This window comes from Rhinatrema bivittatum, chromosome 11 (genome assembly GCF_901001135.1).
Source record: "Rhinatrema bivittatum chromosome 11, aRhiBiv1.1, whole genome shotgun sequence".
Classification (NCBI taxonomy): domain Eukaryota; kingdom Metazoa; phylum Chordata; class Amphibia; order Gymnophiona; family Rhinatrematidae; genus Rhinatrema; species Rhinatrema bivittatum.
In genome coordinates, this window is record NC_042625.1 from 34,150,872 (window position 1) to 34,176,910 (window position 26,039).

At 43.9% G+C, this 26,039-nt stretch overlaps 1 protein-coding gene across 2 annotated transcripts in view; it reads left to right on the plus strand.

Moving 5' to 3' along the window:
- Positions 1-866: 866 nt before the first annotated feature.
- The window catches only part of CCDC62 (coiled-coil domain containing 62), a 55,362-nt gene continuing 30,189 nt past the window's right edge, over positions 867-26,039 (plus strand). Inside the window, exons 1-7 of one of the 2 annotated variants that reach the window (XM_029619868.1) lie at positions 867-995; positions 1,217-1,381; positions 3,152-3,344; positions 15,528-15,694; positions 16,386-16,487; positions 18,700-18,871; positions 20,391-20,492. In XM_029619868.1, the coding sequence (XP_029475728.1) occupies positions 1,349-1,381; positions 3,152-3,344; positions 15,528-15,694; positions 16,386-16,487; positions 18,700-18,871; positions 20,391-20,492 (769 nt within the window). In that variant the 5' untranslated portion in view covers positions 867-995; positions 1,217-1,348. Of the gene's footprint in view, positions 1,029-1,216; positions 1,382-3,151; positions 3,345-15,527; positions 15,695-16,385; positions 16,488-18,699; positions 18,872-20,390; positions 20,493-26,039 lie in introns of both variants that reach the window. The other variant, XM_029619870.1, reaches the window with a different exon arrangement.

The window sequence follows — 26,039 nt, forward strand, 5'->3', positions numbered from 1 at the left end:
CTTGTGCCTCTGCTGCTGCACAAATTGCATGCACCCTTTCCCCAATCTACTCCCCCTCCCTATCCTCCCATCCTACACCTGCTGCAGAACACATAGCACCATTGATCTTGATGAGGAAAAAATTGCCAGACTCCCCAACTCTGCATTGCTTTTATCCAGCAGATGGCATCCACCCCCAGCCATTTTTTTTTGTTCCATACTGGGTCTGACCACGGGTCCATCAAGCCCAACATCCTGCTTCCAACAGTGACCAAGCAAAGTCGCAAATACCTGGAAAGTACCCAAACATTAAATAGATCCCATGCCACTAAAGCGGGCAACTAGCAGTGGCTATTCCCTATTGATTAATAGCAGTTTATGAACTTCTCCTCCAAGAACTTATTCAAACCTTTTTTAAACCTAGCTGCACTAACTGCCCTAACCACATCCTCCAGCAACACATTCCAGAGCTTGATTCTGCATTGATTGAAAAAGAATTTTCAGTTTGTTTTAAATGTGCTATTTGCTAACATTCACCTCCTCTCCTTTGCAGGAGTCACAGCTTTGGTAGGGAGCTATTTCTACTTCAGCGTTCTTGCACCAGAGTAATTTTCCTCGTCCTGTGCTCCAAAAACCTCTGGTGCCTTGTATGGCTTGGGGGGAACCTCTGCTGTGTTTTACAGTAAAACGCCTTATTTCGGAAAAGCCTTCTTTGCACGCTGTTATATTGGGAAGCTAAATTAAGCCCCTGCCTGTCACCGAGAGCGGGAAGGTGAAGTCTCGCGAGGGGGCGCCGCGCGATCTCCTCTCGCAGGCGGCCGCTGGGATCCTCGCGAGACTTGCGGCCCGGGACGGGCGTCTGGTAGTGACGGGAAAGGATAGGAATTTTTTTTTTTTTCCCCCGCTTTGGGGTGGGTTCTTGTTTCTGTTGCTGCCGACGGTTGATGCAGGGACAGCGTCTCTTGTGTAGTTTCTTTCTCTGGCGTCTCCGTGATGTGAGGCACGGCTTCCTCTCGGTGAGACTGCCTCTCCCCCCAAACTGCTGCAAGGTTAATGCAACGGGACATGCAGCTGGGGCTGTCCGGGGATGCGGTGCCGGGTTTTTGCTCCTTACCCTAGAATGCAGCCAGGGCGGCAGTGCCGTGGCTGCAGCAATGTTTGCAGGGCACCCACGCAGTCCCTTTCTCCGAGGAATGTGCTCGTGGCGGTTTCCTGATCTGTTCTTTGCTTCTTGCAGGGGCGGGCGGGCGGTCGTGGGTGCGTGACCGCTGAATCATGTGGAGCCTGTATCCGGACCTCTGGAAGCAAAGGGAGGATGAGCCCCCGATTCTTGTTTGTGTCTGCATAAGGAGCCAGGCCTGAAACACCTATGAACTCCTCACCACTCTCGTCTACGCCCAAGGTAAGAATGGGAAGAGAAAGTTGGATAACAATATTTTTGCATATCACACCTCACATGCCTTAACGGATGGCTTCTCATAGTCGGCTCGATCCAGTAAGGCCGCGGTAAAAACAGTGAGGTAGTGTCAGGCGCACCCTTCCTCCCCGCACGCACAGTTCTCTTCACTAACTCCCCGATACTCTCCTCTAATCGCATGCAAATGCATGCCGCGGCTGTGAAGCGTTAGGGAAGGGTTATGCCCGCGCAACCCATTTTACTGTATAGGCGCTGTAACAGCGCCTATACAGTAACCTGGGTGCGCTGGTACCTGTCATTTCAAATGACATTTGAAATGACAGGCACCAGGAAGTGTAAAAAAGTTTAAAAAGTGTAAAAAACAAAAAACCTGTGTGTGATATAAAAAAATAAAACAATTTTAAATACCTGTCGGAGGGCCGTGGGTCCAGGCGGCCGGTGGGCGGCGGGCAGCCATCAGCGGCATCCGGTAGTCCCTTCTCCCTTCCTCCCTCCCTCCCCTGCCTGGATGAGCGCCAAAATCGCACGGGTGGGTCGGCAGCGGGGGGGCGGCAGCAGGATCCGGGAGCGGCGGGTAGGCAGCAGTGGGGTCTGGGGGGGGCAGCGGCAGCGGGGTCCGGGGGCGGCAGCGAGATCCGGGGAGCCAGCAGCGGCAGCACGTTCGATCGGGCAGGCAGGTAGGTGGCAAAGTAAAGATGGCCGCCTGCACGGGAAAATCGTGCAATTGGCCGCTGAAGACGTGACGTCACACCCCGTGACGCCAAACGTCGTGACGTCACGTCTTCAGCGGCCAATTGCACGATTTTCCCGTGCAGGCGGCCATCTTTACTTTGCCACCTACCTGCCTGCCCGATCGAACATGCTGCCGCTGCTGGCTCCCCGGATCTCGCTGCCCCCCCCCGCTGCCGCTGCCCCCCCCCCGGACCCCGCTGCTGCCTACCCGCCGCTCCCGGATCCTGCTGCCGCCCCCCCCCGCTGCCGCCCCCCCCCGCTGCCGACCCGCCCGTGCGATTTTGGCGCTCATCCAGGCAGGGGAGGGAGGGAGGAAGGGAGAAGGGACTACCGGATGCCACTGATGGCTGCCCGCCGCCCACCGGCCGCCTGGACCCACGGCCCTCCGACAGGTATTTAAAATTGTTTTATTTTTTTATATAACACACAGGTTTTTTGTTTTTTACACTTTTTACACTTACCATAGCAGGCCCGAGCCTTGCTACTTTTTCGTTTGTTTTTTTTTGCCCTGGTCCCGTCCGGTCCGGACGGGGCTGCAGGAGACCGGACGGGACCAGGGCGGGTAAGCAATGTTTTTACCCTACACTACACTACACTAACTCCTACTAGGGGGAGGCGGTAAACTAGCAGGTTAAGGCCGCGGCAGAACAGCGGGTTAAGGAGGAGATAATATCAGCGCCCGTTACAGTATCGCAGGGGAATAGCTAATTCCTTCATTATACAGCTTTTTCGTTCATTTACATGCCGGGTGCGGAAAGGGTTATGCGTCTGTTTTCAGAAGCGATACGGACGCGTGAAACTGGAGACTGTATCGCCGAATTGCCTTGCGCGCCCGAATTGTGCGCTACGAGCACGTTACAGATGGGCAATCCTCGAGCGGACGATACTGGATCGACCTGAGTGTGATTAAATCACACAGATTCACCTGTAAAAAAAAAAAAAAGTCTTCTGGCCTCTACAATGATGTACTACATGTATAGTCGTACAGCTAACTTTTTTTTTCTGGTTTATGTAATTCTGCAGAATCTTGGTACAGACCTTGAGAATTCCACTATTCAGAGACAGAGGAAGGAACTGCAGCTTTTAATTTCGGAGCTAAAAGACCGCGATAAGGAGCTGAATGACATGGTTGCAGTGCATCATAGGCAGCTGGCAATATGGGAGGAAGATCGGCAGAGAGTACTTACTTTAGAAGAGCGGAGTAGCAGATTAGAAAGTGGGTATAATACTGAATATATCTCATTAATACTGATTCAGCAACACCTGGAGCTTTTTAAAATGAATCATTGTACTAAAGAAAGTTAAATATCATGGTTTTGTATTCCCTGATTACCTCTTTGCTTGTTCTTTTAAAAGGAAAAAGGATCCCAGTTATAATAAAGGGATGCTTTAAATGAGAAGAAATTAAAAAAAAAAAATCCAAAATGACTGCACTGGTTATTTATGGAGAGAGATAACTGTAGATATTTAAAAAAAAATTATAGCCTGTATGATCACTAGAAAATTACAGTAACAGCAGTCAACACATTCTACATACATAAAAACAACAAATGTAAGCATATAATACAAGCATAGCCTACTAGCTACACCCACTCCCCCAAGATACAGTATTTCCACACTAAAGTATCCCAGCCCTACCTAATACTACCAGCCAAACACACCCCAGCGATTCCCTCTAAAAAAAAGAAAGAGATGAGCTTTAAATAATTTCCTGGCTTATTTAGTTTATAAAATACTACATATATCTGCTCTGAAAGTATGCATGCATTTTTGTAATGCAGTGAGCTGCATACTTTATTCTATTAAAGTACATGCATACATTTTATGTGCATAATAAACATGCACATAATAAACTTGAGTTATACACGGAGGCAGGAATTTTATAAAGCATGTGTACCCTCCTTATGAAAATACTCGTGCACATACTTGGAAATGCCAATTTGATCTCCTACCCAACAATTGGAAACAAAAGACGGAGTGTGATTTCACTTCTGACGGTAAATTAGGTGTAAAAGCATATGGACGTGTTCAGTATTGTATGTGCATACACTGATCACAAATAAGTTGTGTGTACTTTCGAACCCTATCCCAGAATACCTCTAACGTACCTTTTTTTTTTTCCCTGTTAACATGCGCATATTTGTAATGTTTCCAAAACTGCATATATGCCGTTACATGCGTAACACCCCCCATGTAACACTTAGAAAATTACTGCCTAAATGACTAACGTAAATAGCAGAATTTTTTTATTTAATTTTTATTGAGATTTGTAGATTTTTATTTTTTAAATTATTTTCAATTTTTGAAAATTATCCTAAGAAACTCGTGTACAGCAAATTCGATGTCTTAAAAGAAAAATAACATTCAAATAGTAATAAATACATATATATACGTTCATGAAATTATTGTTAGACATCTAAATGAGGCGGACAATGAGCGTCTACAATAAGAAAAAATATTATTCACTATAAACATTAATTTTAATTGTGCTGATTAGTGCTAAGAACCAATTTTCTATCTTACACCGATTCTGTTGTGGTTACTTGGGGGGGTGCTACCAGAAACTCTCTTAATTGCGCAGGTTCCTGAAAGACATAATTATTGTTCATATAGCTGATACATGCCTTATAAGGATATTTCACTATGAATTGGGCTCCCAACCTAATTACATCTGCTCTCATTTTTACAACATCCGGAAAACCTAAATAGGGTGGCCATAAAATTTGACTTGTCTGTTTCTAAAGAATAATCTCAATACATGGTTATGTCCTGATAGGAAAGCGAAAGAAATAAGTAATGGTTTCCTTTGGTCGATCCCTGTTTCCAGGGACATTTCCAATATATTTGTTAGGTTTGAGGAAATATTTTGCTCCTCCATCTGATTAGCCTGCTGTAAATAGAAAGCTTTAACAATAACCAGTAATGCCATTTCAGGAATTTTTTAGGACTTGTTGCATATAAGTCTTAAATTCAAAGGAGAAATAGATCTTATTACAGGAAAATTAAGGATTCTTAGATTGTGAGCCCTTAATGCATTTTCAACTGCCTCAAGTCTTTTTGAGGCAATTCTTTCTGAATCCATCAATTTTAGTTGCTTTTTTTCCACAAAGAAAATTCTTTCATCTAGTTCTTCTGCTTTAGCATTAAAACTAGAGATTAAATGGTTATTTGACACTGTTTGATTTTTTTGTATCTAATGTAACGTGTGAGAGAATTTTGATTGAACTTTCAATTGATTTTAATATTGGCCAAATACCTTCCAAAGTAATACTTTCAGGTTTAGTTGTAATTGCACAAGCTGAGAGAGCTTTCAGCTGCTCATCTTCCCCCACCACAGCAGTTACCCCCTCTCAACTCTGTACTTTGAGATGTTATAGCATTAGTGGCTTTTTGTAACACTGGTGTAGAGGTCATTACGGAGTTCTCCCAGCTGTTGTAAATTGCTGGTTTCTCTCGGTTTTCGTTCTCTTGTGGCACTATTGCTTTTGACCCGAGCCAACTGTAAAAGCCGCTCCTACTTCCACCATTGTAGGTGAAAGTGTATCGATTTCCCCAGGGTGAGGTGGGTTTACTCGGAGATCCGGGGCTAAGAGTAACTTCAAGAGTCAGGGGGATGGTGTATGCTCCTCTACCATCTCTCCAGCGACCGAGCACTCCGGTATAGCGGTTCCAGCTCCAGAAAAGAACCCGGGGATCTGTGGCTGTCTGGGATCGATTGGTGGTGAGTTAGAAATCTCACCTCTCAATCGGCCCTTCCTCTTGGTATGAGGCATTGAAACAAAAAATTGGGAAGAAAAAAAAAGAGGGCCTTTCCTCCCGTTGTACTCAACCAATTCTAATCAGCTACAATCATTTTTAAACCACCTCCCTATCAGTGAAGGATTCATAGGAGAGAGAGAAGAAATTAATTTTGTAACATACCCAGTAAACGAAGAGTCCTGAGCAACTTCCAATACGCTGAAAGGTCCAACAAAGCTGCGCACCCCGGTGTCAATTGCACGCCGAGGAGGGACGGTTTTAAAGCCTAGCTGTCCCTCCTGGATGACGTGAAACTCAAGATGTCCTCTCAGAGGCTCCGTCGGTGCCGGGCTCCTCCTCTCACCCCCGGTATGGTTCTGAGATAAGGAATCAGCTGCGCCTCCTCTCCTCTCCTCCTGAGATTTCTAGATGATAATAAACAACCAAGGCTACATTCAGTAGCAAAACACATAAAAGCCATGATTAACCACATAAACGCTGCCAGTGAGGGCACGTCGGAGGGGGGGGGGGGGGTGCAGTGGCGTCTCAGCAGCGCCAGCCTGGCGGACCGAAGGCTGTGCGATGTGAGACTGAGGATCCGTTGCCGCTGAGCGTGGGAACGGCGGCCATCTTGGGGACCTTCGTGTCTAAAGTGCAGGTCACAGCAGGGGGAGGGGAGCTCCCACCTGTGCTTTCCCCAGCCGATTTAAGCCCCAAGGGGGGAGGGCAATCTGAGGGGGAGTTAGATCCTCCGGATGAAGATCCGGATTCTTTCTCCCCTTTTTCGCCTGAATTCATGTTCTTAACGCACAAGGTATTTCTAGCCCGAGAAGCTGCAGGTTGGCCCTCTCACAAGTGACAGGCTGCTGGTCCCCCGAAGGGGAAGAGATCCAAGCTCTCAGGGGCCTTGGGGGCCTTATGGGTTCAGTGGCTCCAGGGTCCTCCAAAGGCGGGGATTTTGGAGGGGGTTTTCTCTGAAGAATCTGAGGGGAATTGCTTCCAGTGGTTGGCACTTCAGACACCAATCCTGATGGGGGCCCGCAGGACCCATACGACGAAGTGGAGAAGGTCCCCGTCCATAAAGGGCATTCCCTGTACGTACCCGGATAAGTCCAGACTCCTGGGTTTTGCCCCCCTCTAGCAGATGGAGACAGAGCAGTTTTCAAAACAAACCGCCTATATATAGGATGGTGCCACCTACAGTCTGGCAGTATTCCTCTGTCACCAGCTGATGGTGGGGGTGCAAAACCTACAGTCTGGTCTGTGTGCTTAGTTGTTTTAGATTAGATTAAGGATTATTCTGTTTTTTTATTTTGGTTCCTTGCTTAATACAGCTTAAAAAAAAATTTGGACAAGGAATTTCCAGCAGCACTGTGGTGTGTAGACTCTCAGGAGGTTGAAGTTCTGTGAGGACCATCCCCCCCTGGTGTGAGGCAGCTGCTTCACAGGGTCGAGGGCCCTACCTTATCTACTTAGCAGCTTGGGTGTGACACTGGGGAGCCCTGTTCACTCCACTCGATGGGATCAGCACCTTGGACCACTGCCGGGCAAGGTTTTTTATTTATTTATTTATTTTTTAAGTTAAAGTTTTTTTTGTTTCGTTTTCTCCTCAGCGGCCGGCTCTCTCTCTCACTTCCTGTCTCAGTGCGGTATTTTTTTCTGGTTATTTAATTTCATTTAATTTTAATTACTTTTTCCTGTCATTCCTCGATGCCGCGTTAGTCCGTTTGCCGCGCATCTCTCCCAGCAGGGCCTTTGCTCGGCCTGCATCCCGGGGGGGGGGGGATCGTCAGGAGCCGCAAAGACTTTGAAAACTGTAAAATTAGCTAAAACCAAGCCTGCCCGGGTCCCGGTTGGGACTTCTGCTGCCAGTCACGCTGAGGCCGATCCGTTCCCGCTCAGCACGGGAAAGGAGGCCATTTTAAAATCATTCAGGGATGCGACTAGTGCAGCGCTGGGGGAGGGGTTTTTACCTTTTCCTCTTTCTCCCCAGCAGGTTTTCCCAAGGGACAGGGAACCTTTATAGCCCAATTCCCCTACAACGGAGGATAGCCCCAAGGGGGCCTCTGACTCCTCCTTTTCCTCTCAGTTTGTGTTGTTGCTTCATAAAGCTTACAAGGAGAGGAAGTTAGGAAAGCAGCAACCTGGTAAAAAGATTGCTTCTCAAGGTTCCAAGCCCTCTACTAAAAAAACGGGCTAGGTCTAAGGGAGGTGCTGAGCCCTCTCAGCCTAAGCATCTCTATTGGACAGGGGTTCCTCAGATGGCTACGGATTCTTCTAGTCAGGATACTGACCCAGATGTCCCAGACCTCCAGCCTAAGCCTCCACAGGGGATGGATGGGGATCCTGATTTACAGCACCAAGGTACAATGTGCGGGGCGCATGCTGCGGAATGGGATGACCCTAAGGTGGTTTGCCTCTTTAGGAAGGAGAGTTGAGTCCCCTTATTCCTTCTATTCTAGCTGAGCTGGGCATTGAAGGTCCTCCTGAGGAATCCAAATTAGGTGCTATGGATCCGGTGTTGCTGGGTCTGAGAGGCCCTGCTTCTTCTCCCTTTCATTTCTCAGCTACAGATTTGCTTTTCCGAGAATGGGATACCCCAGACCTTGGATTGAAGGGCATGGATAAGCTATATCCTCTGCCAAAGGATGCTTTAGAGCTGCTGCGAGTGCCCAAGGTAGATGCGACAGTATCCACAGTTACCAAAAAGACCAAGATCCCTGTTACTGGGGCTACAGCACTCAAGGGCCTTCAAGACAAGTTGGAGTTGCAGTTTAAAAGGATTTTTGAGGGTTTCAGCACTGGGACTGCAAGCAGCTATATGCAGCAATGTCGCCTTACGAGCGGGTCTCCACTGGGTTCAACAGTTGCAAGTTAATGCCGGTTTATCGGAGGAGGAAGTGGCTCAAGCAGGTAGTCTGGAAGCTTCGGTGGCTTACAGCTTGGATGCACTACATGATCTATTGCGCACATCAGCCAGATCCATGGTTTTGGCTGTCTCAGCTCATAGACTCCTCTGGTTGAGAAACTGGTCGGCGGATGTCTCTTCCAAGTCACAGCTGGGGTCCCTGCCCTTCAAGGGCAAACTACTTTTCGGTAAGGACTTGGCAGATATGATTCATTCTCTGGGTGAGAATAAGATTCGTCGGTTATCGAAGAATAGACCGAAATCCAGAGGCTCCCTTTCGTCCCGGGCCAGATTCAGAGGGAATCGAAGATTTCACCCATCTAGAGCGCCGGCAGCGCCTTTTCGGCAAGCTTCTAACAGGCAACAGAACTGGTCCCAATCCTTTCGGGGCTGCTGGTTTGGCAGGCCTGGTAACTCCCAGTCTGCTTCCGGAGCTAAGTCATCACAATGAAGGGGTGCCGGTCCATTCTTCGGTGCTGACAATACAGGGCAGATTGTCCCTGTTTTTCGAGGAATGGTCTAAAATAACGTCGGACCAGTGGGTCCTCACCATGATAAGACAAGGCTACGCTTTAGATTTTGCACGGCGTCCTCTGGACCGGTTTCTCATCTCTCCCTGCGGTTATGAAACCAAGCGAAGAGTGGTGCAGGACACTTTGCAGCAACTTCTGCAATTAGGGGCCATCGTCTCAGTGCCTTTGGAGGCAAGAAGGAAAGGTCTTTATTCCATTTACTTCTTAGTGCCAAAAAAAAGAGGGATCCTTTCGGCCCATTCTGGATCTGAAAAGAGTAAACGGATGTCTCCGGGTCCCGCGGTTTTGTATGGAGACGCTCCGGTCAGTCATTGCCTCCGTGCACAAGGGGGAGTTTCTAGCATCCTTGGATCTCACGGAAGCGTATCTTCATATAGGCATTCGTTCGGACCACCAGAGATTTCTTCGGTTCTCGGTACTGGGTCAGCACTTTCAGTTTCGGGCTCTGCCCTTCGGTTTTGCCACAGCTCCCAGGACATTTAGCAAGGTGATGGGGTAGTGGCACTGGCACAGTCGTCCAAGTAAGGCTTCTGGTGCAGCCTTACTTGGACGACTGGCTGATTCGTGCGAAATCGGAAGCGCTTGCCCGGGAAGCTATTCAGAGAGTGCTTCATCTGCAGTCGCTGGGTTGGGTGGTCAATCTCGCCAAGAGCCGACTGGAGCCCACTCAATCCTTGGAATATTTGGGTGCTCTATTCGACACTCAGCTTGGTAGAGTATTTCTTACCAAGGATCGCATCTCCAAGTTACAAGTCCAAGTAAGAGGTTTAATGCTCAAGCACCCACCCAGAATCAGAGATTATTTACAGGTTCTTGGTTCAATGATGTTTACTTTAGAGCTAGTACCCTGGGCCTTTCCTCATATGAGGCCTTTACAGTACGCTTTGCTTTCCCGATAGAATCCAGTCTCTGAGCTTTTTCATGTACCTCTTCCGCTTACAGATGCAGCGTGGGCCAGCCTCGATTGGTGGTTGATAGTAGACAATCTGTCTCGGGGAGTCCCCCTAGAGATACCAGACTAGACAGTGCTCACCATGGATGCCAGTCTCTCCAGTTGGGGAGCAGTATGCTGGGGGAAGTCTGTACAGGGTTTTTGGTCTTCCGACAAATCACATTGGTGGATCAATCGTCTGGAGACAAGAGTGCTGTGATTAGCGTTACAGGCTTTCCGTCCTCTCCTCCAAGGGAGGTCAGTCAGAGTTCTATCGGACAATGCAACCACAGTAGCATACATAGATCGTCAAGGAGGAATCAGAAGTCAGCCAGTGGCAGCCGAAGCTCTACAATTAATCAGCTGGGCAGAACAGCACTTGGTCACCATAGCGGCGGCCGGGCCAAAACTCTGGAATTCTCTCCCATCCAATATACGATTAGAGGTTAGCATACAGGCATTTAAGAAACAGATAAAAACTTGGCTGTTTGAGCAGGCTTTTATTAAGACAGAGTAATATCTTCAACGACTCTCCCTAGGAATTCATAGCTCTAGATAGAAATATTTAGTATTTTAATTTTTAGTTTTATATAATAGTTCCATTACATATGGTTTTACTAAACTTTAAATTGTATTTTATTATTTTGTAATTTATAGTAAGTATGTTATTAGGAGTTATAAATCCAAAGGCCCTTATGGGGTTTAATTTAATTGTTTCAATTTTAATCTCATTTCAATTTTATTTTTGGGATAAAGTATTAACAGCTTGTCCAACTTTTATGTAAACTGACGTGAAGTGTATAAGATATGTTCGGTATATAAAAATGCCTAAATAAATCATGGCTGTTTGGAGAGGAGAGTTTTTGGCATCCTTGGATCTGACGGAGGAGTATCTGCATATTGGGATCCATCCGCACCATCAGAGATATTTATTTATTTATTTAAAATTAATTTATATACCGGAGGTTCCTGTATAATATACATATCACCCCGGTTCACAAAGAACAGTAACTATCGCTACAAATAGCGGTTTACATAGAACAGAATAAAAGAAGTTTTACATTGAACAAAAACAAAGTAATAAGTTTTACATTGAAGTCAGCATGTGTAAATTTCTGATTAACAAAGGAAGAAAAAATAGATCTGAATAACTCGTTGTGGGCTTGAAAAGACTTTTCTTCGTGTTCTTGGCTCTAGGGGAAAGCTTGTTTGAAAAGCCAAGTCTTAAGTTTCCCTTTAAATGTAGAGTGGCATGGTTCTAAACGAAGGTCTGGAGGGAGCGAGTTCCAAAGTGAAGGGCCTGCTGTGGATAATGCACGTTTCCTCAGAACGGATTTCATAGGTTGTGTGATTAGTCTGTTCTGATAGGCGCTTCTGGTTGGTTTCACAGATGTGTGTAATTGAATTTGGAATGTTAGGTTGAGAGGTGCGATGTTGTGTAAGGCCTTATGTATCATCATTAAAGACTTGAACTGGATCCTGTATTTAATTGGAAGCCAGTGGAGATGGTGGAGAATTGGGGTGATATGATCTCTCTTTTTGGCATTTGATAGAATTCTTGCAGAGGCGTTCAGGACCATCTGAAGTGGTTTGATGGTACATGCTGGAAGGCCTAGGAGGAGAGAGTTACAATAATCCAGCTTTGGGAGTATGATGGCTTGTAAAACCATGCGGAAGTCTCTGTATAGGAGGAGAGGTTTGAGTTTCTTTAATGTTTGAAGTTTAAAGAAACATTCTTTTGTTGTGTTGTTGACGAATTTGTTGAGACTGAGTCTGTTGTCTATGATGACTCCCAGATCTCTAACTTGTTGTGTGGTGGAGATATCTCCCAGTTCATGGTCCTAGGAGAGCATTTCTAATTTTGCGCCCTTCTTTTTGGCTTGGCAACACCACCATCATCACCAAGGTGATGATGGTGAATGCAGTGGCCCTCAGGAAAGAGGGCGTGCTTGTACACCCATATTTCTGAATGACTGGTTGATTCGAGCAAAGTCGCAAGACTTGTGCAGGCAAGCGATGGAGATAGTGATGTATCGCTTGCAGTCATTGAGTTGGATAGAGAACTTGTCCAAGAGCCGTCTTCTCTCCTCTCAAGAATTGGATTTTCTGGGGGCACGTTTTGATACAAGAGTGGGGAAGGTCTTTCTCACGGAGGAGCATTTGCTCAAGTTACAGTCCCATGTGCCTAGGGTATGGGATTACTTACAGGTTCTTGCTTTCATGGCATCTACCTTGGAACTTGTCCCCTGGGCTTTTTTTTTATATGCGACCACTTCAACTGGCATTGCTTTCCTGCTGGGATCCAGTATCTGAGCAGTTTCATCTTCCTCTACTGCTTACTCATTCAGCAAGGTTCAGTCTGTCATGGCTTTCTCGCTGCCATTTGAGCCATGGGGTGGACTTGAAGGTTCCTTAGTGGATGGTGGTGACTACCGATATCAGCCTTTCGGGTTGAGGAGCGGTCTGCCAGTCCCAAGGTTGATGGTTGTCAGAGGAAGCATCGTGGTCCATCAATCACCTTGAGACGAGAATGGTGAGGTTAGCCCTCCAGGCGTGTTTACCTCTGTTGCGCAACTGCCCAATCAGGATTCTGTCCGACAATGTGACGACTGTGGCCTACATCAACTGCCAAGGTGGGGACCAAGAGTTGAGCAGTGGCTCAGGAAGTGGAGATGCTCATGTGTTGGGTGGAGCAGCATCTGTATTTGATAGCAGCCTCCCATATTGTGGGGTTCGACAATGTGCAGGCCAACTTTCTCAGTCGGCAGCAGGTGGATCCTGGAGAATGGGAGCTGTAGGAAGAAGCGATGTGTATCATTACCTGCAGATGGGGCGCTCCTTATATGGATCTAATGGCGACTCAGTGCAGTGCCAAGGCTCCTCTGTTCTTCAGTCTCAGGAGGAAGTGAGGAGTGGAAGGGGTTGATGCCCTGGTTCTTCCGTGGCAAAGCAACGTTCTGATAGATGTGATTCCGCCATGGCCTCTGAAGAGTGAGGAAAATAGAGGTCCATCCAGGAAGAGTAAATTTGGTGGCTCCAGAGTGGCCTCTGAGACCTTGATTTTTGGATCTGGTAAATCTAGCGCTGGACGGCCCACTGAGGCTGGCGTCTTCCGAACCTGCTACTTCAAAGACCCATATTTTTAGATTAGGCAGAACCCTTTTGTCTAGCGGCTTGGCTTTTGAGAGGCCGCGATTAGGGAAGAAGGGATATCCTGTCATTACTACTTTGTTGCAGGCTCAAAAGACTTCCACCTCTCTGGCATACATCAGGGTGTGGAGGATTTTCGAGTCCTGGTGCACTGATCAAAAGATCAATCCGCGGCGAGTGTCAGTGGCGCAGACCCTGTCTTTTCTGCAGAAAGGGTTGTCAAAAGGCTTGTCTTTCAACTCCCTAAGTGCAGATTTTGGCTTTGGGCTATTTTCGAGGCCAAGTTCATGGAAAGCCTCTAGTGTCACATCCAGATGTGGTGTGTTTCCTCAGAGGAGCGAAGCATTTGTGACCTCCTACTTGGTCAATATGTCCCTCTTGGAGTCTTAATTTGGTTCTCAAAGGCTTGTGTGTGGCACCGTTTGAGCCTCTTAAAAAGGCTACCATAAAAGATCTCACTTCGAAGGTTGTTTTCTAGGTAGCTATTTGTTCGGCCAGAAGGGTCTCTGAACTTCAGGCCTTGTCCTGAAGGGAGCCTTTCTTATGCATCTCAGATTCGGGTGTCTTGTTGAGGACTGTTCCGTTGTTTCTACCTAAGGTGGTTTCGTCATTCCACTTAAGCAAATCAGTGGAACTTCTGGCATTTCTAAATCAGGAGCTCAGGACACCTCGTGCCAACGACCTACAGTTTTTAGATGTCAGATGCACTTTGTTACGCCACCTGGAGGTACTAACAGTTTAAGATTGTTGGATCATCTTTTTGTACCGTGGAATGGTGCAAAAAAGGGTCAGAAGGCTTTGAAAGCCACGATTGCACATTGGTTGAAGGAGGTCATTGGTTCCGCTTACTTTTGTTGCAGTTGTCCTGTCCTGGAGGGGTTAAGGGCTCATTTAACCCGGTCCCAGGTGGCCTCTTGGGCAGAATGTCAGCTAGTGTCCCCGCAGGAGATTGGCAGGGCAGCAACTTGGAAATCTTTTCATACCTTTGCCAGACACTATCGATTGGACGTTCTTGTGCCGGAAGTTGCTAGTTTCGGAGAGAGCGTCCTTCGAGCAGGACTCGCGTAGTCCCATCCTATTTAGGGAGGAGTCTGGACTGATTGGAGTACGTACAGGGAAAGGAAAATTGGTTCTTACCTGCTAATCTTCGTTCCTGTGTACCACGGATCAGTCCAGAGTCCCACCCAAGGATGTGTGTGCTTTTGGAGTCCGCTTGACCTGTCTTTTTTGTCTGTTGACTTTATTGTCTGAAGAATGGTACAGGTTTTTTTTTCTCCCTAACGTTTTCTAGATCATTTGTGGTTATTTTTTTCTTCTGCTCGTTCGAGAATGATTGATTCTAAAATTTGTTAGGGGTGTTTTACTGTATCAGCTTGGGTACATAGTAACCTGGTGTAGCACCTGCAGTCTTTCAGTATTAAGTGCCGGTGGCTGAAAAAAAAATAAAAAAATAATAATTCTGTCTCCCTGTGCTGGAAGGGATGCAAAATCCAGGAGTCTGGACTGGAACGAAAATTAGAAGGTAAGAACCAATTTTCCTTTTCTATAACATCTATAAATTATATACTATGTATATCTCTCTCTCGTCTTCCCTATTTCCTTCCATGCCAAATAGGGTGCCCAGGTGTTTTCAAATCTTGGTAACCCATCATGCAATGTAGCCATAAGTTTCCTATCAAGAATACCCTTGCCAAACGAATACCTATATGCTCTTTGGATGGTACCTCCTTCTTATACCACCAGGCAGCTAATTCACATCTGGCTTCCACTATAATACTCAGAAACAAATGCCTGGTAGCCTCCCCCAGTTCTGTAGGAAGCAAAAACACTTTAAGGTCCTTTTGCACCACATATCCTGTGATCTCAGTAACTAGAGTACTGACATCATCACAATATCGTACCACTTTAGGACATCACCACCATATGTGGATAAAATCACCCCTCTCTCCACAGCCGTGCCAACATAAATCAGAAACGGAAGGCTAAATCCTGTGTAACTTGGCTGGAGTGAGGTACCATCTATAAAGGAATTTATATAAATAGGAGAATTAAAACCGCCATAAGCTGCTGCAGAAACCCCAGGAACAAAATCTGGAAACCTAGCATTTGTATCTTTTTTTTTTTTTTTTTTTTAATTAGATGAGCTCCACAAGAGAAATGACCTAATTCGAACTCTAACCAAGAGGATCCAAGCCCTCGAATCTCAGCAGCAGGATGGACAGACAACACTGGAAAGTACTCAGCAACTGCTTCACGAACTATCCCAGAAAGAACTGGAAGCCTCCAGCCAGTGCCAGGACCTGGAGGTACGGTCAGACAGAATTCACATGTTCCACAGTTTCCCCTTATATTTTGCTCCCCACTTCTACGGAAGCAATGCGCACTGCCCCTGGGGGAGTATAAAGCACCAGCAGCTAAGGAAGAAATAGGATTCCATTGCTTCTTGACTGTTGGAGGCATTGATTGTAAGAAAATCAATAGCAAGATTCCTATTTTTATTTTGAAAAGATATTTATACTCTTATCTTTTCAGTTCTACTGATTTCTGTTAACCAAAGTAACAAAAAAAAAAAAAAATCATCCTCATTGTCATTAACTAGGTGAGAACGATTACAAAAGGAGATAACACTGGGACATATCTCATCCTGCTACCCAATGTAGTATTTTAGGATAATGAAGGAAAATCCTTTTCCTCCTCTGGAGAGATCTGGTTTGACGCACATGAGCAGCGTGATCAGTGGGTTAATTCTGTGGGTTGTTAAAATGTTTAACAGTTCATTATTTCTTATCTTTCTATAATGGCTTTTTTAAGAAAACTAATTCTATATCATGATTTTGGCATGTAAATGCTGACAATCCTGTGGTATAGTAGTGCATTGGAATGTACATGCTGAACTCCATAAATTTGACAGTGAATTCAGTGATAAAAAGGAATATATATTGTGTGTTTTTTTAATGTCTTTTTTTCCTTTTTTTTTTTTTTTTCATTATTTATTAGGAAAAAAATCAAGCTCTCAGTGCATCTACGTTAGACCTTTCTGCCCAAGTGGGGCAGCTGCAGGCTAGAGAACAGGAACTTCGAACAATGCTACGGCTAAAGGTAATAGTCATGACCTACTGTCACATGTCAGCTGATTTATGTGAAAGTCTGATCTTTGTCTGACTGTGCAGAACCCTGTGTTCTACTGTCCTTTTGCAAACTGTGATAACTTATACAAAGCCTCCAAGCCTTCAGATGAAGGGAAGCCATTTTCATGGGTAAAACTGTGCTTTTGGGCCTGAAAGCACATAATTTTACAAAAAGTGGGCAGGATTTGGAATTATATGCATACTTTTTGTATTTTAATAGCATGGGTGTAAGTTTTCCCAAAAAGCTATACAGGTTTCTCTGAAAATTGGTGTAAAGTCTGTAGAAAAAGTCCCTGCATACTTTATACCAATGTGGGCAGTAACAAAATCACCCTCCTAAAAGTCTCAAATGTGAGTTAATAGGTGCAGCTTAATTAAAGACTGGAACTGTTTTATCTCATTACCAGGCACTTTGTGAAGTAATACAGAACTGTGCAAAACACACACTGCGCATGTAGAACACTTCTGTTAGGAAAACAAGCTAGACTGCTACACAAAAATGAGAAATTAGTAGAAAACCTCTCATCAGTCACACACACGAATATAAGTGCATAACATAAGAACAGAAGATAAGCCATACTGGGTCAGACCAAGGGTTCATCAAGCCCAGCATCCTGTTTCCAACAGTGGCCAATCCAAGTCCTAAGTACCTGGCAAGTTCCTGAACAAATAGACCCCAAGCTACTATTCCTTATTGATTAACAGCAGTTTATGGACTTCTGCTCTAGGAACTTATCCAGACATTTTTTTAAACCCAGTTACACTAACTGCCGTAACCACATCCTCTGGCAATGAATTCCAGAGCTTAACTGCACTGAGTGAGAGAGAATGTTCTCTGATTTGTTTTAAATGATCTACTTGCTAACTTCATGGAGTACCCCCTAGTCCTTTTATTGTCTGAGAAAGTAAATAACCAATTTATATTAACCTGTTCAAGTCATTCAATGATTTTGTAGACCTCTATCATATCCCCCCTCAGTCATCTCTTCTCCAAGCTGAACAGCCCTAACCTCTTTAACCTTTCCTCATAGGGCAGCCATTCTATCCCCTTTATCATTTTGGTCGCCCTTGTTTGTACTTTCTCCAGTACAACTATATCTTTTTTGAGATGTGGCGACCAGAATTGCATACGGTATTCAAGGTGCGGTCTCCTCATGGAACGATATGGAGGCATTATGATATCCTCTGTTTTATTCGCCATTCCCTTCATAATAATTCCTAACAGATCCTCAACAAATGTGGACTAAGGGACCACAAATTAGAAGTAGAAATCTGCAGACAAAAACTGAACTCTTCTTTGCTCTACTGTTCATTTCAGCCTTCCTGTCCTGCAGCTGCTTGGGGTAGGAGAGGAGGGAAAGGGCTGGATTAGGGAGCAGAGTAGCTGTTCTCTACGCCATCTGCTCCAGCCTCACACCCCCCCCCCCCCCCATTCTCTGTTCCACAGGCTAAACATTGGCCACAAAACAGAAAGCTCAGGTGTTGGCAGAGCTATAGGCACACAATGAGTCAAATCACTTAAAAAAAACAAACAAACCCCACCACAAAAACTAAAACAAAAGAAATAAAGCCATGGTAAATAGCAGTACTTAGTGTGGTTGTTTATGCACTTGAACGATGTGAAGGCGAAGTGATTAAATGTGTGGCTGTCAGGGGCTATTATTTTATTGTGGCTGTTGCTGATCCTTGCAAGCCCCGCCCCAGAAGCTGGTGCACCGGGTGAGTGACCAGGCGGGCAGTCAAGTGACAGAACTGGTATTTGGCTTGGGTACACCATCTGTTTGCATTATAGTATAAAAGCCGCCGCTTTTAAATTCCACACTTTGATCGATTTCTGGCTGTGGCTGGGAGTGGGGGTTGGGTTGTGAGTCAGGTGATCACAGTTGCCTCTCTCAGTGCTTCCTTTATCTATTGACTGCTCACACACATTTTACTCTTGGCTTTTCTTTTTATACAAAATGGGGTTGGTTGGTTGGTTGTTTAAAAAAAAAAAAGTAAACTAGGTTTTCTATGGTGTTAAATGCTTTTTTTGCCATGTATTAATCTCACAAAATTCAGGCTCATTTGGTTTAATTCTTTGCATCGACCCTTACGAGTCTTTTGCGATAGAACAGTCTTTAGCGCTTGACCTGGAACTTCTTAAATCTAAAACTGTTTTAGGACTTGGTTTTGATTTCCTTTAGGACAAAGATATAATTGAAGCAACCAATCACATTACAGAATTTACTGCTAGATTTAAGAAGCTAGAAGTTGCGCTGCGAGACTCCCGGCTGGGAGAAGCTAAGGCAAACAAAGTATTGCAGGATTTGAATTCAAGACTTAAAGGACTGAAGTGTGAAATAAATAAGTTAAAAGGTGAGGAGTTAGAAAAACCTATTTCTATTCATTTCTTAGTTCTACTCCATTGTGTATTTAAATTATTACTCATCTCTCTCTGTACAGTAATGCAGCAGGTATTGGTGGTTAAGAACCAGATGGCCCGTCCAATCGGCCTGCTGTATCATGGCAGACTGTACTCCAAACTCCAGTCACCTACCTTCTGTACTGTCTCCACGGCCCTCAGCTTGCTTAAATTTTGAGTCAGCCCCATGGCTCAGGCTGTAGCACTCCGTGGTAGAGGGGATTTGGATACAGGAAGCATGACCGTGCAGCAATCACAGGCCACAGGGTAGCTGGGCTAGAACCAGCAAGCTCTAACTGCCCAGAAACCAGCCAGGCTAAAACAGCAGGGTGGATACTGTCGAGCAAGGTCACGGGGTACTAGGTAGCCTGGTGTTTTTATGGTGGCTGGTTTTTTTTTTTTGTTGTTGTTTTTTTTTTACTTGCAAAATTTGATGGTGAATATGTAAGGAGGATGGTGTTGGATTAAGAATGAGAACTTGTATGCTCGTCTAACCAGGATAGTAAAGAACCAATATGAAACAAGACATGCTGGGTAAGAAGCAGTTTCCTAGCAGTCATCAAGCTTCTACGGCTGCAGCTGTGAGAGATCCTTAGTAGTGTAGACCAGAATGACTTGGCAGACTGGATGGGCCAATGGTCTTTATTTGTTATCTCTGTTACTATGAATCCCCTATAGGACAGGGCTGATTGTGCCTGGCTGTGCCTCACAGGCCCAGGGAGGTCAGGGAAAGGTGGCTGCTGCTGTGTGGCAGCTTCTGTTGGCCACCCAGTGGCATTGAGGGTGTGCCTCAAAGGTGTCACCCCTCCAGTCCTGATGCTGGCAAGGGTTATAGGTGCCTCCTGGGCAGTCCATGTGGGAGCGTTGGCATAGACTGCTAAAGTTTAAAAATGAAAAATAAGTGGGAGATGATAGTAGTTAATTATAAAAGCATGCTTACAATGTTACTGCTTTAGTTTCTGCTACTGTTTGTAAGCTATTCCGGATCTTTCATCATATCCCCTGAGCCGCTTTCCAGCTTTATTGCATGATCCCTTGCTTCTTAAGCTGCTTTTTGTAGGAAATGCTATGACCTTGCTCGCGCTTATCTGAGTATTCTGCGCGTTACAAAAGTTGTGATAACAGCTCCTGTTTGCAGGTGCATTCACACTTCACTGCTACTGTTCCTTGTGGTAAACACCATCTAAAAACCACACATTAGGATGTCGTCGTGCTTTCCTTCACTCTGACAGATGAATATCCTGAAGCTGTGGTACCTTTATTAGATGAATCACTTTTTTTATTTTTATTTTTTTCTTAAAATAAGGCAGTAGAACAATGTAAACAGATGTAGAGAAATCTGGAAAAATTATGAACTCACTTTTATTTCCTGATTTAGTTTGCAGCTTTTAGTTTTTTTTTTCTTACAAAGAGATGCAAGTTCTGGGTACCTTTCACTGTGTAAAATTTTAAGATGTCATTTTGCTTTAACAGATGAGCTCAACCAGAAGACCGTAGAAAATAACGAGCAGCGTGAAGAATTGATCCGCCTGAAACAAGAAAGCAGCTGTATTCGGAGAGAGCTGGTGTTGTCAGGTGAGTGACAACTAGATCTCTCTCTCTCATCAGCATAATCGGTAGCCGTGTGGCTTCTTGATTTTTAGTTTATTATGATTTCGTTTAACAATGATAGTTTGTTATAAGGATAAGATGAGGATTAGTTATTGTTTATTGAATAGAGCTGTTTACTTTTGTTTTATCTGTTGATATATTGTACCAGGTTTTTAAGTGTTGTAACTGGTGCACATGCTACAATATGTGTTCTTGACTGAATCAGTTTCACAGTTTTGGAAAAATTCTTACCCAGACTAAATCTTTTTAAGAGTTGAATAGCACTGAAAAAGATTTTTTTTTCTTTGCAGGATTCTCTGCATTTGCAGTTAAAAGTTTGCTTGTACATTTGTTACTAATTTCGGTACCACATAAGACAAGGGAGTAACAAGCATTGGACTGCTCACTCCTGCTGTAGAGGTTTAAAAAATTATCTTCAGCACTCAGTATCTGTAGGGATGAGTCCTTAGGTCAGCACAGAGTAGGCCATACATCAGTAAAAATAGAAGAGATTAATTACTGGATAAGTATGAGGCTTTGCGTTCCTGGAAATTCTTCAGATGAAAAATATTTGGTTTCCACATTTACATTCATTTTCATTATATTCTTTTATTGTATCTAAATTTAATATTACATTAGAAACAAAATACCCATCTGAGAAACAAAACTGCTTGATTTATATTATTTCTACTGCTAGTACTTTTTTCTGTAGCTCTACTGGAATGCTCACAGTACTGTCCAGGTGCGCACAAGAGAATGGTCCCTGCTCTATGGAGCTTACAGTCTAGTCAAAACACACAGAGAAGACTTCACAAATGTTATTATTTATGGAAAACATAGTTAAAATCAACAGGGCTATAATTAGGTTGAAGATTTAAAAGCAGCCTCAGGCTACAGAGGTGGGATTTTTTGGTTTTTGGGCGGGATTTGAATATGGTCGGAGAAGGGGGCATGACGCACCAACTCAAGCAAAGCTGTTCCAGGGATATAGGTACAGCAAGGTGAAAAACACAAAAAGCTGAGATCCCATCTTTCCTTAATGCCAACATGTAGAATGAAGTAATCTTTTTGTTTCTGTGGTTTTCTTAGCTATAATAGTCTGATACTTTTCTAAAGGAATCTATGGTTTTCCTCGCTCTGCAATTTTTGCACGAGGTGGCTTGCAAATTTTAAAACATTCATAATAAAACAGCAGCAGTCATTTTGACAAAACATTTACGAACTTTCAAGAACAAAAACCAAAGGTATATAGAGTGCACCATGACAGCAGGTGCTCAGTGCGCTGGGATAACCGACTAGTTTTTGAAAGCATTGGTTAAAAAGGAAAGTTTTTAAAGCCACCTCAGACATTTCAGCACAGGAGATATTATCAAGGATAGAGTTCTACAAAAGTGAATCCTGCAGCTGAAAAGGATCTCTTCCAGCTAATGTCTAGCCTTGCAATCTTCGGAGCTGGAACTTCTAAAAAGGTTTTGCATGGAGGATCTTAATTGTCTGGCTGGTTTCTAGAGTCAAAGGGGAGCGTTGAGCCATGAGGAGTCTTTTATGAATCAACGTATGAGTTAGGGTTAGAGCCCTATACGTACTCTCTGTGTAATTGGAAGCTAATGAAGGTTGAATGCAGCAGGGGTGATGAGATCTTGGAGTCCTGTCCCAATTAGGATTCTTGAGGCTTTATTTTGAATTAGTTGCAGAAAGTCCAAAGTACAGTGAATTACAATAGTCCAATTGATTTAATATCAATGATTGTAAGACTAAACGGAAATCTTGATGTTTAAGTAGTGGTTTTAACTACTTTAATAGATGCAGCTTGCATAGAGAAGATGACACATCTTTTAATGGGTTGTTGCATTGATAGACTTGGATCAAGCAAGATGCCAAGGTTTCTTGCTTGTTGGACAATCTGGATACAGCTTTTCTGTAAGTTGTTTGTTTGAATCTTGAGGATGATTTTATGTTCAAATCTATTTTTATTAATTTTTCAAATAATCGTATAAAACATACAAAGCCAAGTACATGGTAGTGAGGGGTTTCTGCATGCCACCACACAACTTATAAATTTAGAATTGCACCTTGATTGATTTTTGTCAGGAATAAAATAATTTCACTCTTGCTAATATTTAACTTGTCAATTTCATACAAGCCAGTGAATAATGGAATTTATTCATAATGAAACCAGTCCCAGGTCATTTGTCCAGTCTATATCTTATGGCATGAAAAATTGTATATCCGCATATAATTTTGTAATTCACGCCTAGACAGGCTGGAATTTTGCAAAGCGGGGCTATCTAGATGTTGAACAAAATGAATGACAAGGCAGAACCATGAGGTATGCCAGAGGAAACGGTTACCGCCAGTTAGAACAAATGGAACCTATCCTGATTTTTTTTATGTTAATCAGGTCAAGCATGATGAAAACCATTTCAGTATCACACCGTTTATACCGGTTGATTTTAGTCTAGGGGTCATGAAAAGAAACTCCAGGGAAGACGACTTAGAACCAATGTCAAGAAATATTTCTTCACGGAGAGCGTAGTGGATGCCTGAAATGCCCTTCTGGAAGAGGTGGTGAAGACAAAAACAGTGAGAGAATTCAAAGGGGCATGGGATAAACACTGTATATCTCTAAAGGCTTAGAGGATGGGCATGAAGAAAAGAGTACATGAGGGTAACTTGCTGGTGTGGTGGTTATTACCCTTAACCAGTAAGCCTTCATACTGTTGATGCTACTCCATCAGTGCTCTCTGCTTCAATGGCAGGGGGAAAAGGGAAAGTAGATTCAGGCAGCAAACAAGGACATTGAGTTTTGCAGTCAGGGAAAGCAAATCAGCATAGGGGTAACTTGCTGATACAGCTGTTACTACCCTTAACCAATAAGCATGATATTCTTGATGCAACTCCAACAGCAGGAGGTAACAGGGAATTGGACTCAAACATTAACCAACAAGGGCCCTGACCTTGATGGTCTGGGAAACTGGTTAGTGCAGAAACTACTTAAGCCTGCTGGGCAGACTGGATGGACTGTTGGTCCTTTTCTGCCGTCATTTCTATGTTTCTGTGTTTAAGAAAAATTGTGGAAACTTATAAAGAATAAAATCACAGAACACATAGACATGGATTTACCCAAGGGAAGTCTTGCCTCACAAATCTACATTTTTTTTTTTTTTTGAAGGGGTGAATAAACATGTGGATAAAGGTGAGCCAGTAGATTATAGTGTATTTGGATTTTCAGAAGGGGTTTGACTAAGTCCCTCGAGAGGCTTCAAAGAAAACTACAAAGTCATGGGATAGGAGGAGATGGCCTTTTGTGGATTGTAAACTGGTTAAAAGACAGCAAGCAGAGTAGGATTAAATGGTCATTTTCACAGTGGAAAAAGGTAAACCGTGGAGTGCCTCAGACTAAGACTGGTTTTTAATATATTTATAAATAATCTGGAAAGAGGTATAAGTGAGGTGATCAAATTTTCAGATGACACAAGTATTCAGAGTAGTTAAATCACAAGTGGATTTTGATAAATTGCAGAAGGAACTTGAGACTGGAAGATTGGGCATGAAAATGGCAAATGAAATTTAATGTGGACAAGTGCAAGGTGTTGCATATAGGGAAAAATAACCCTTGCTGTGGTTACACGATGTTAGGTTCCATATTAGGAGCTACCACCCAGGAAAAAGATCTAGGCATCATAGTGGGTAAAAAATTGAAATCTTTGGCTCACTGTCCCATGGCAGTCAAAGCAAACAATGTTAGGAATTATTAGGAAGGGAATGACAAATAAAACTGAGGATGTCATAATGCTTCTATATCTATATCGTTCTACGGTGAGACCGCATCTCAAAAAAAGATATAGTTGCACTGGAGAAAGTACAGAGAAGGAGGACCAAAATGATAAAGGCGCATGGAACAGCTCCCCTATGAGGAAAGACTAGAGGTTAGGAATGTTAAGCGTGGAGAAGAGAAGGTTGAGGGGGGATATGATAGAGGTCTACAAAATCATGAAAGGACTTGAATGGGTAAATGTGAATCGGTTATTTACTCTTTCAGGTAAAAGAACTAAAATTAGATATGTCACTATATATTTATTGAATATTAATTGGTTTGTGATATATGAGAAGATTGCCAGGTTTGTTGTATCTTCTAGAGGATGTGGTTAAGGCAGTAGGTGTAGCTGGGTTTAAAAAAAAGGTTTGGATAAGTTCCTGGAGGAAAAGTCTGTAAACTGCTATTAATCAATAAGGAATAGCCACTGCTTGTTTTCAGCATTAGTACCTTGGTATCTATTTAATTGGGTACTTGCCAGGTACTTGTAACCTGGTTTGGCCACTGTTGGAAACAGGAGACTGGGCTTGATGGATCGGTCTGACCCAGTATGGCATATCTTATGATGTTATTTGGAGGGGCAATATATGAGGCAATTTTGTGGTTATGAGTGCTTCGTATGGAACACATGCTTCAATCTGGGCTTGCTTGGAGTGTAAGGGGTCTTTGATAATAACTAATATTCCACTCCCCTGTGAAGACTGGGGCAAGGTTGTGAGAAGGCTTGATAATCTCCTGTCCGTAATTGGTTTAGTAGAACTGTCTCCATTTCTTAGCCAAGCCTCTGTGATGAGAAGGCAGTCTGGGGTTTTTTTTTTTACTGTGCTAAATTGTTGTTTCGTTTTTTTTTAATGGACTGTGCGTTGAAAACCATAAAAGAGAGAGCTGAGGCAGTTATTAACAAAGTGATTGGTTTCCTATTAATGTAATGTGTGTGGCTTTTGAAAGTTGTGAATAGTTTGTCCCAAGATCCCCATATCATCCCTGACAGGAGTAGCCATTTATCAAAATCTGAAGATGAATATAACATGTGGGGGTTGGGTGTTTGGCTTCCCTGACAGATGGCACGCCACCTCAGAAGGTCAACATCTGTCCCATGTCTAAAACCTACTCTTAGCATAAAGAAACTGTTTTGTGCCGACCGCAGCAAGTTTTAGCAAGTAAACATACTTCCTGCTACAGCTAACAGGAAGTCAGCAGGAAATATCTAGTGCAAGCTTTTCTGCAGCCCCAGAATAGCTCATGACCTACTTGCATTTCTGTGGGTTTTCACACCTAGGTAGCTCAGTACCATTGCCTCATGACCAGCTAATGACCTCCCCCCTCCCTGCCTGAAGACTGACCGCTTGCACCTACTGCCCACTTGCACCCACGTAGTAAAAGGTCAGCATAAACATTTATGTGGAAATATTGTAGCAGTAAATATGTGACGTATGTATCCGATGCAATGCTATGTACAAGATTTTACAATAAAAAGGGGGCTGCCCAAAATGCTGAGAGCACGCTTCACCCTGAATCCCGTGTGAGGTGTCTTCATTACCGTTGCTACAATAACAGACAATTTGCAAGAACGAGATGACAAGCAAGTTTTAAGCTAATTCAGTAAGGCAGACCTGAATAGTTTTTGTGTTCAGGAAGGCAATGGAAATGCAGGTGATTAAATTCTAGAGTTTGTCCTGGAGTTTCACACCAAGGTTTGCACAAGGGGGGGGGGG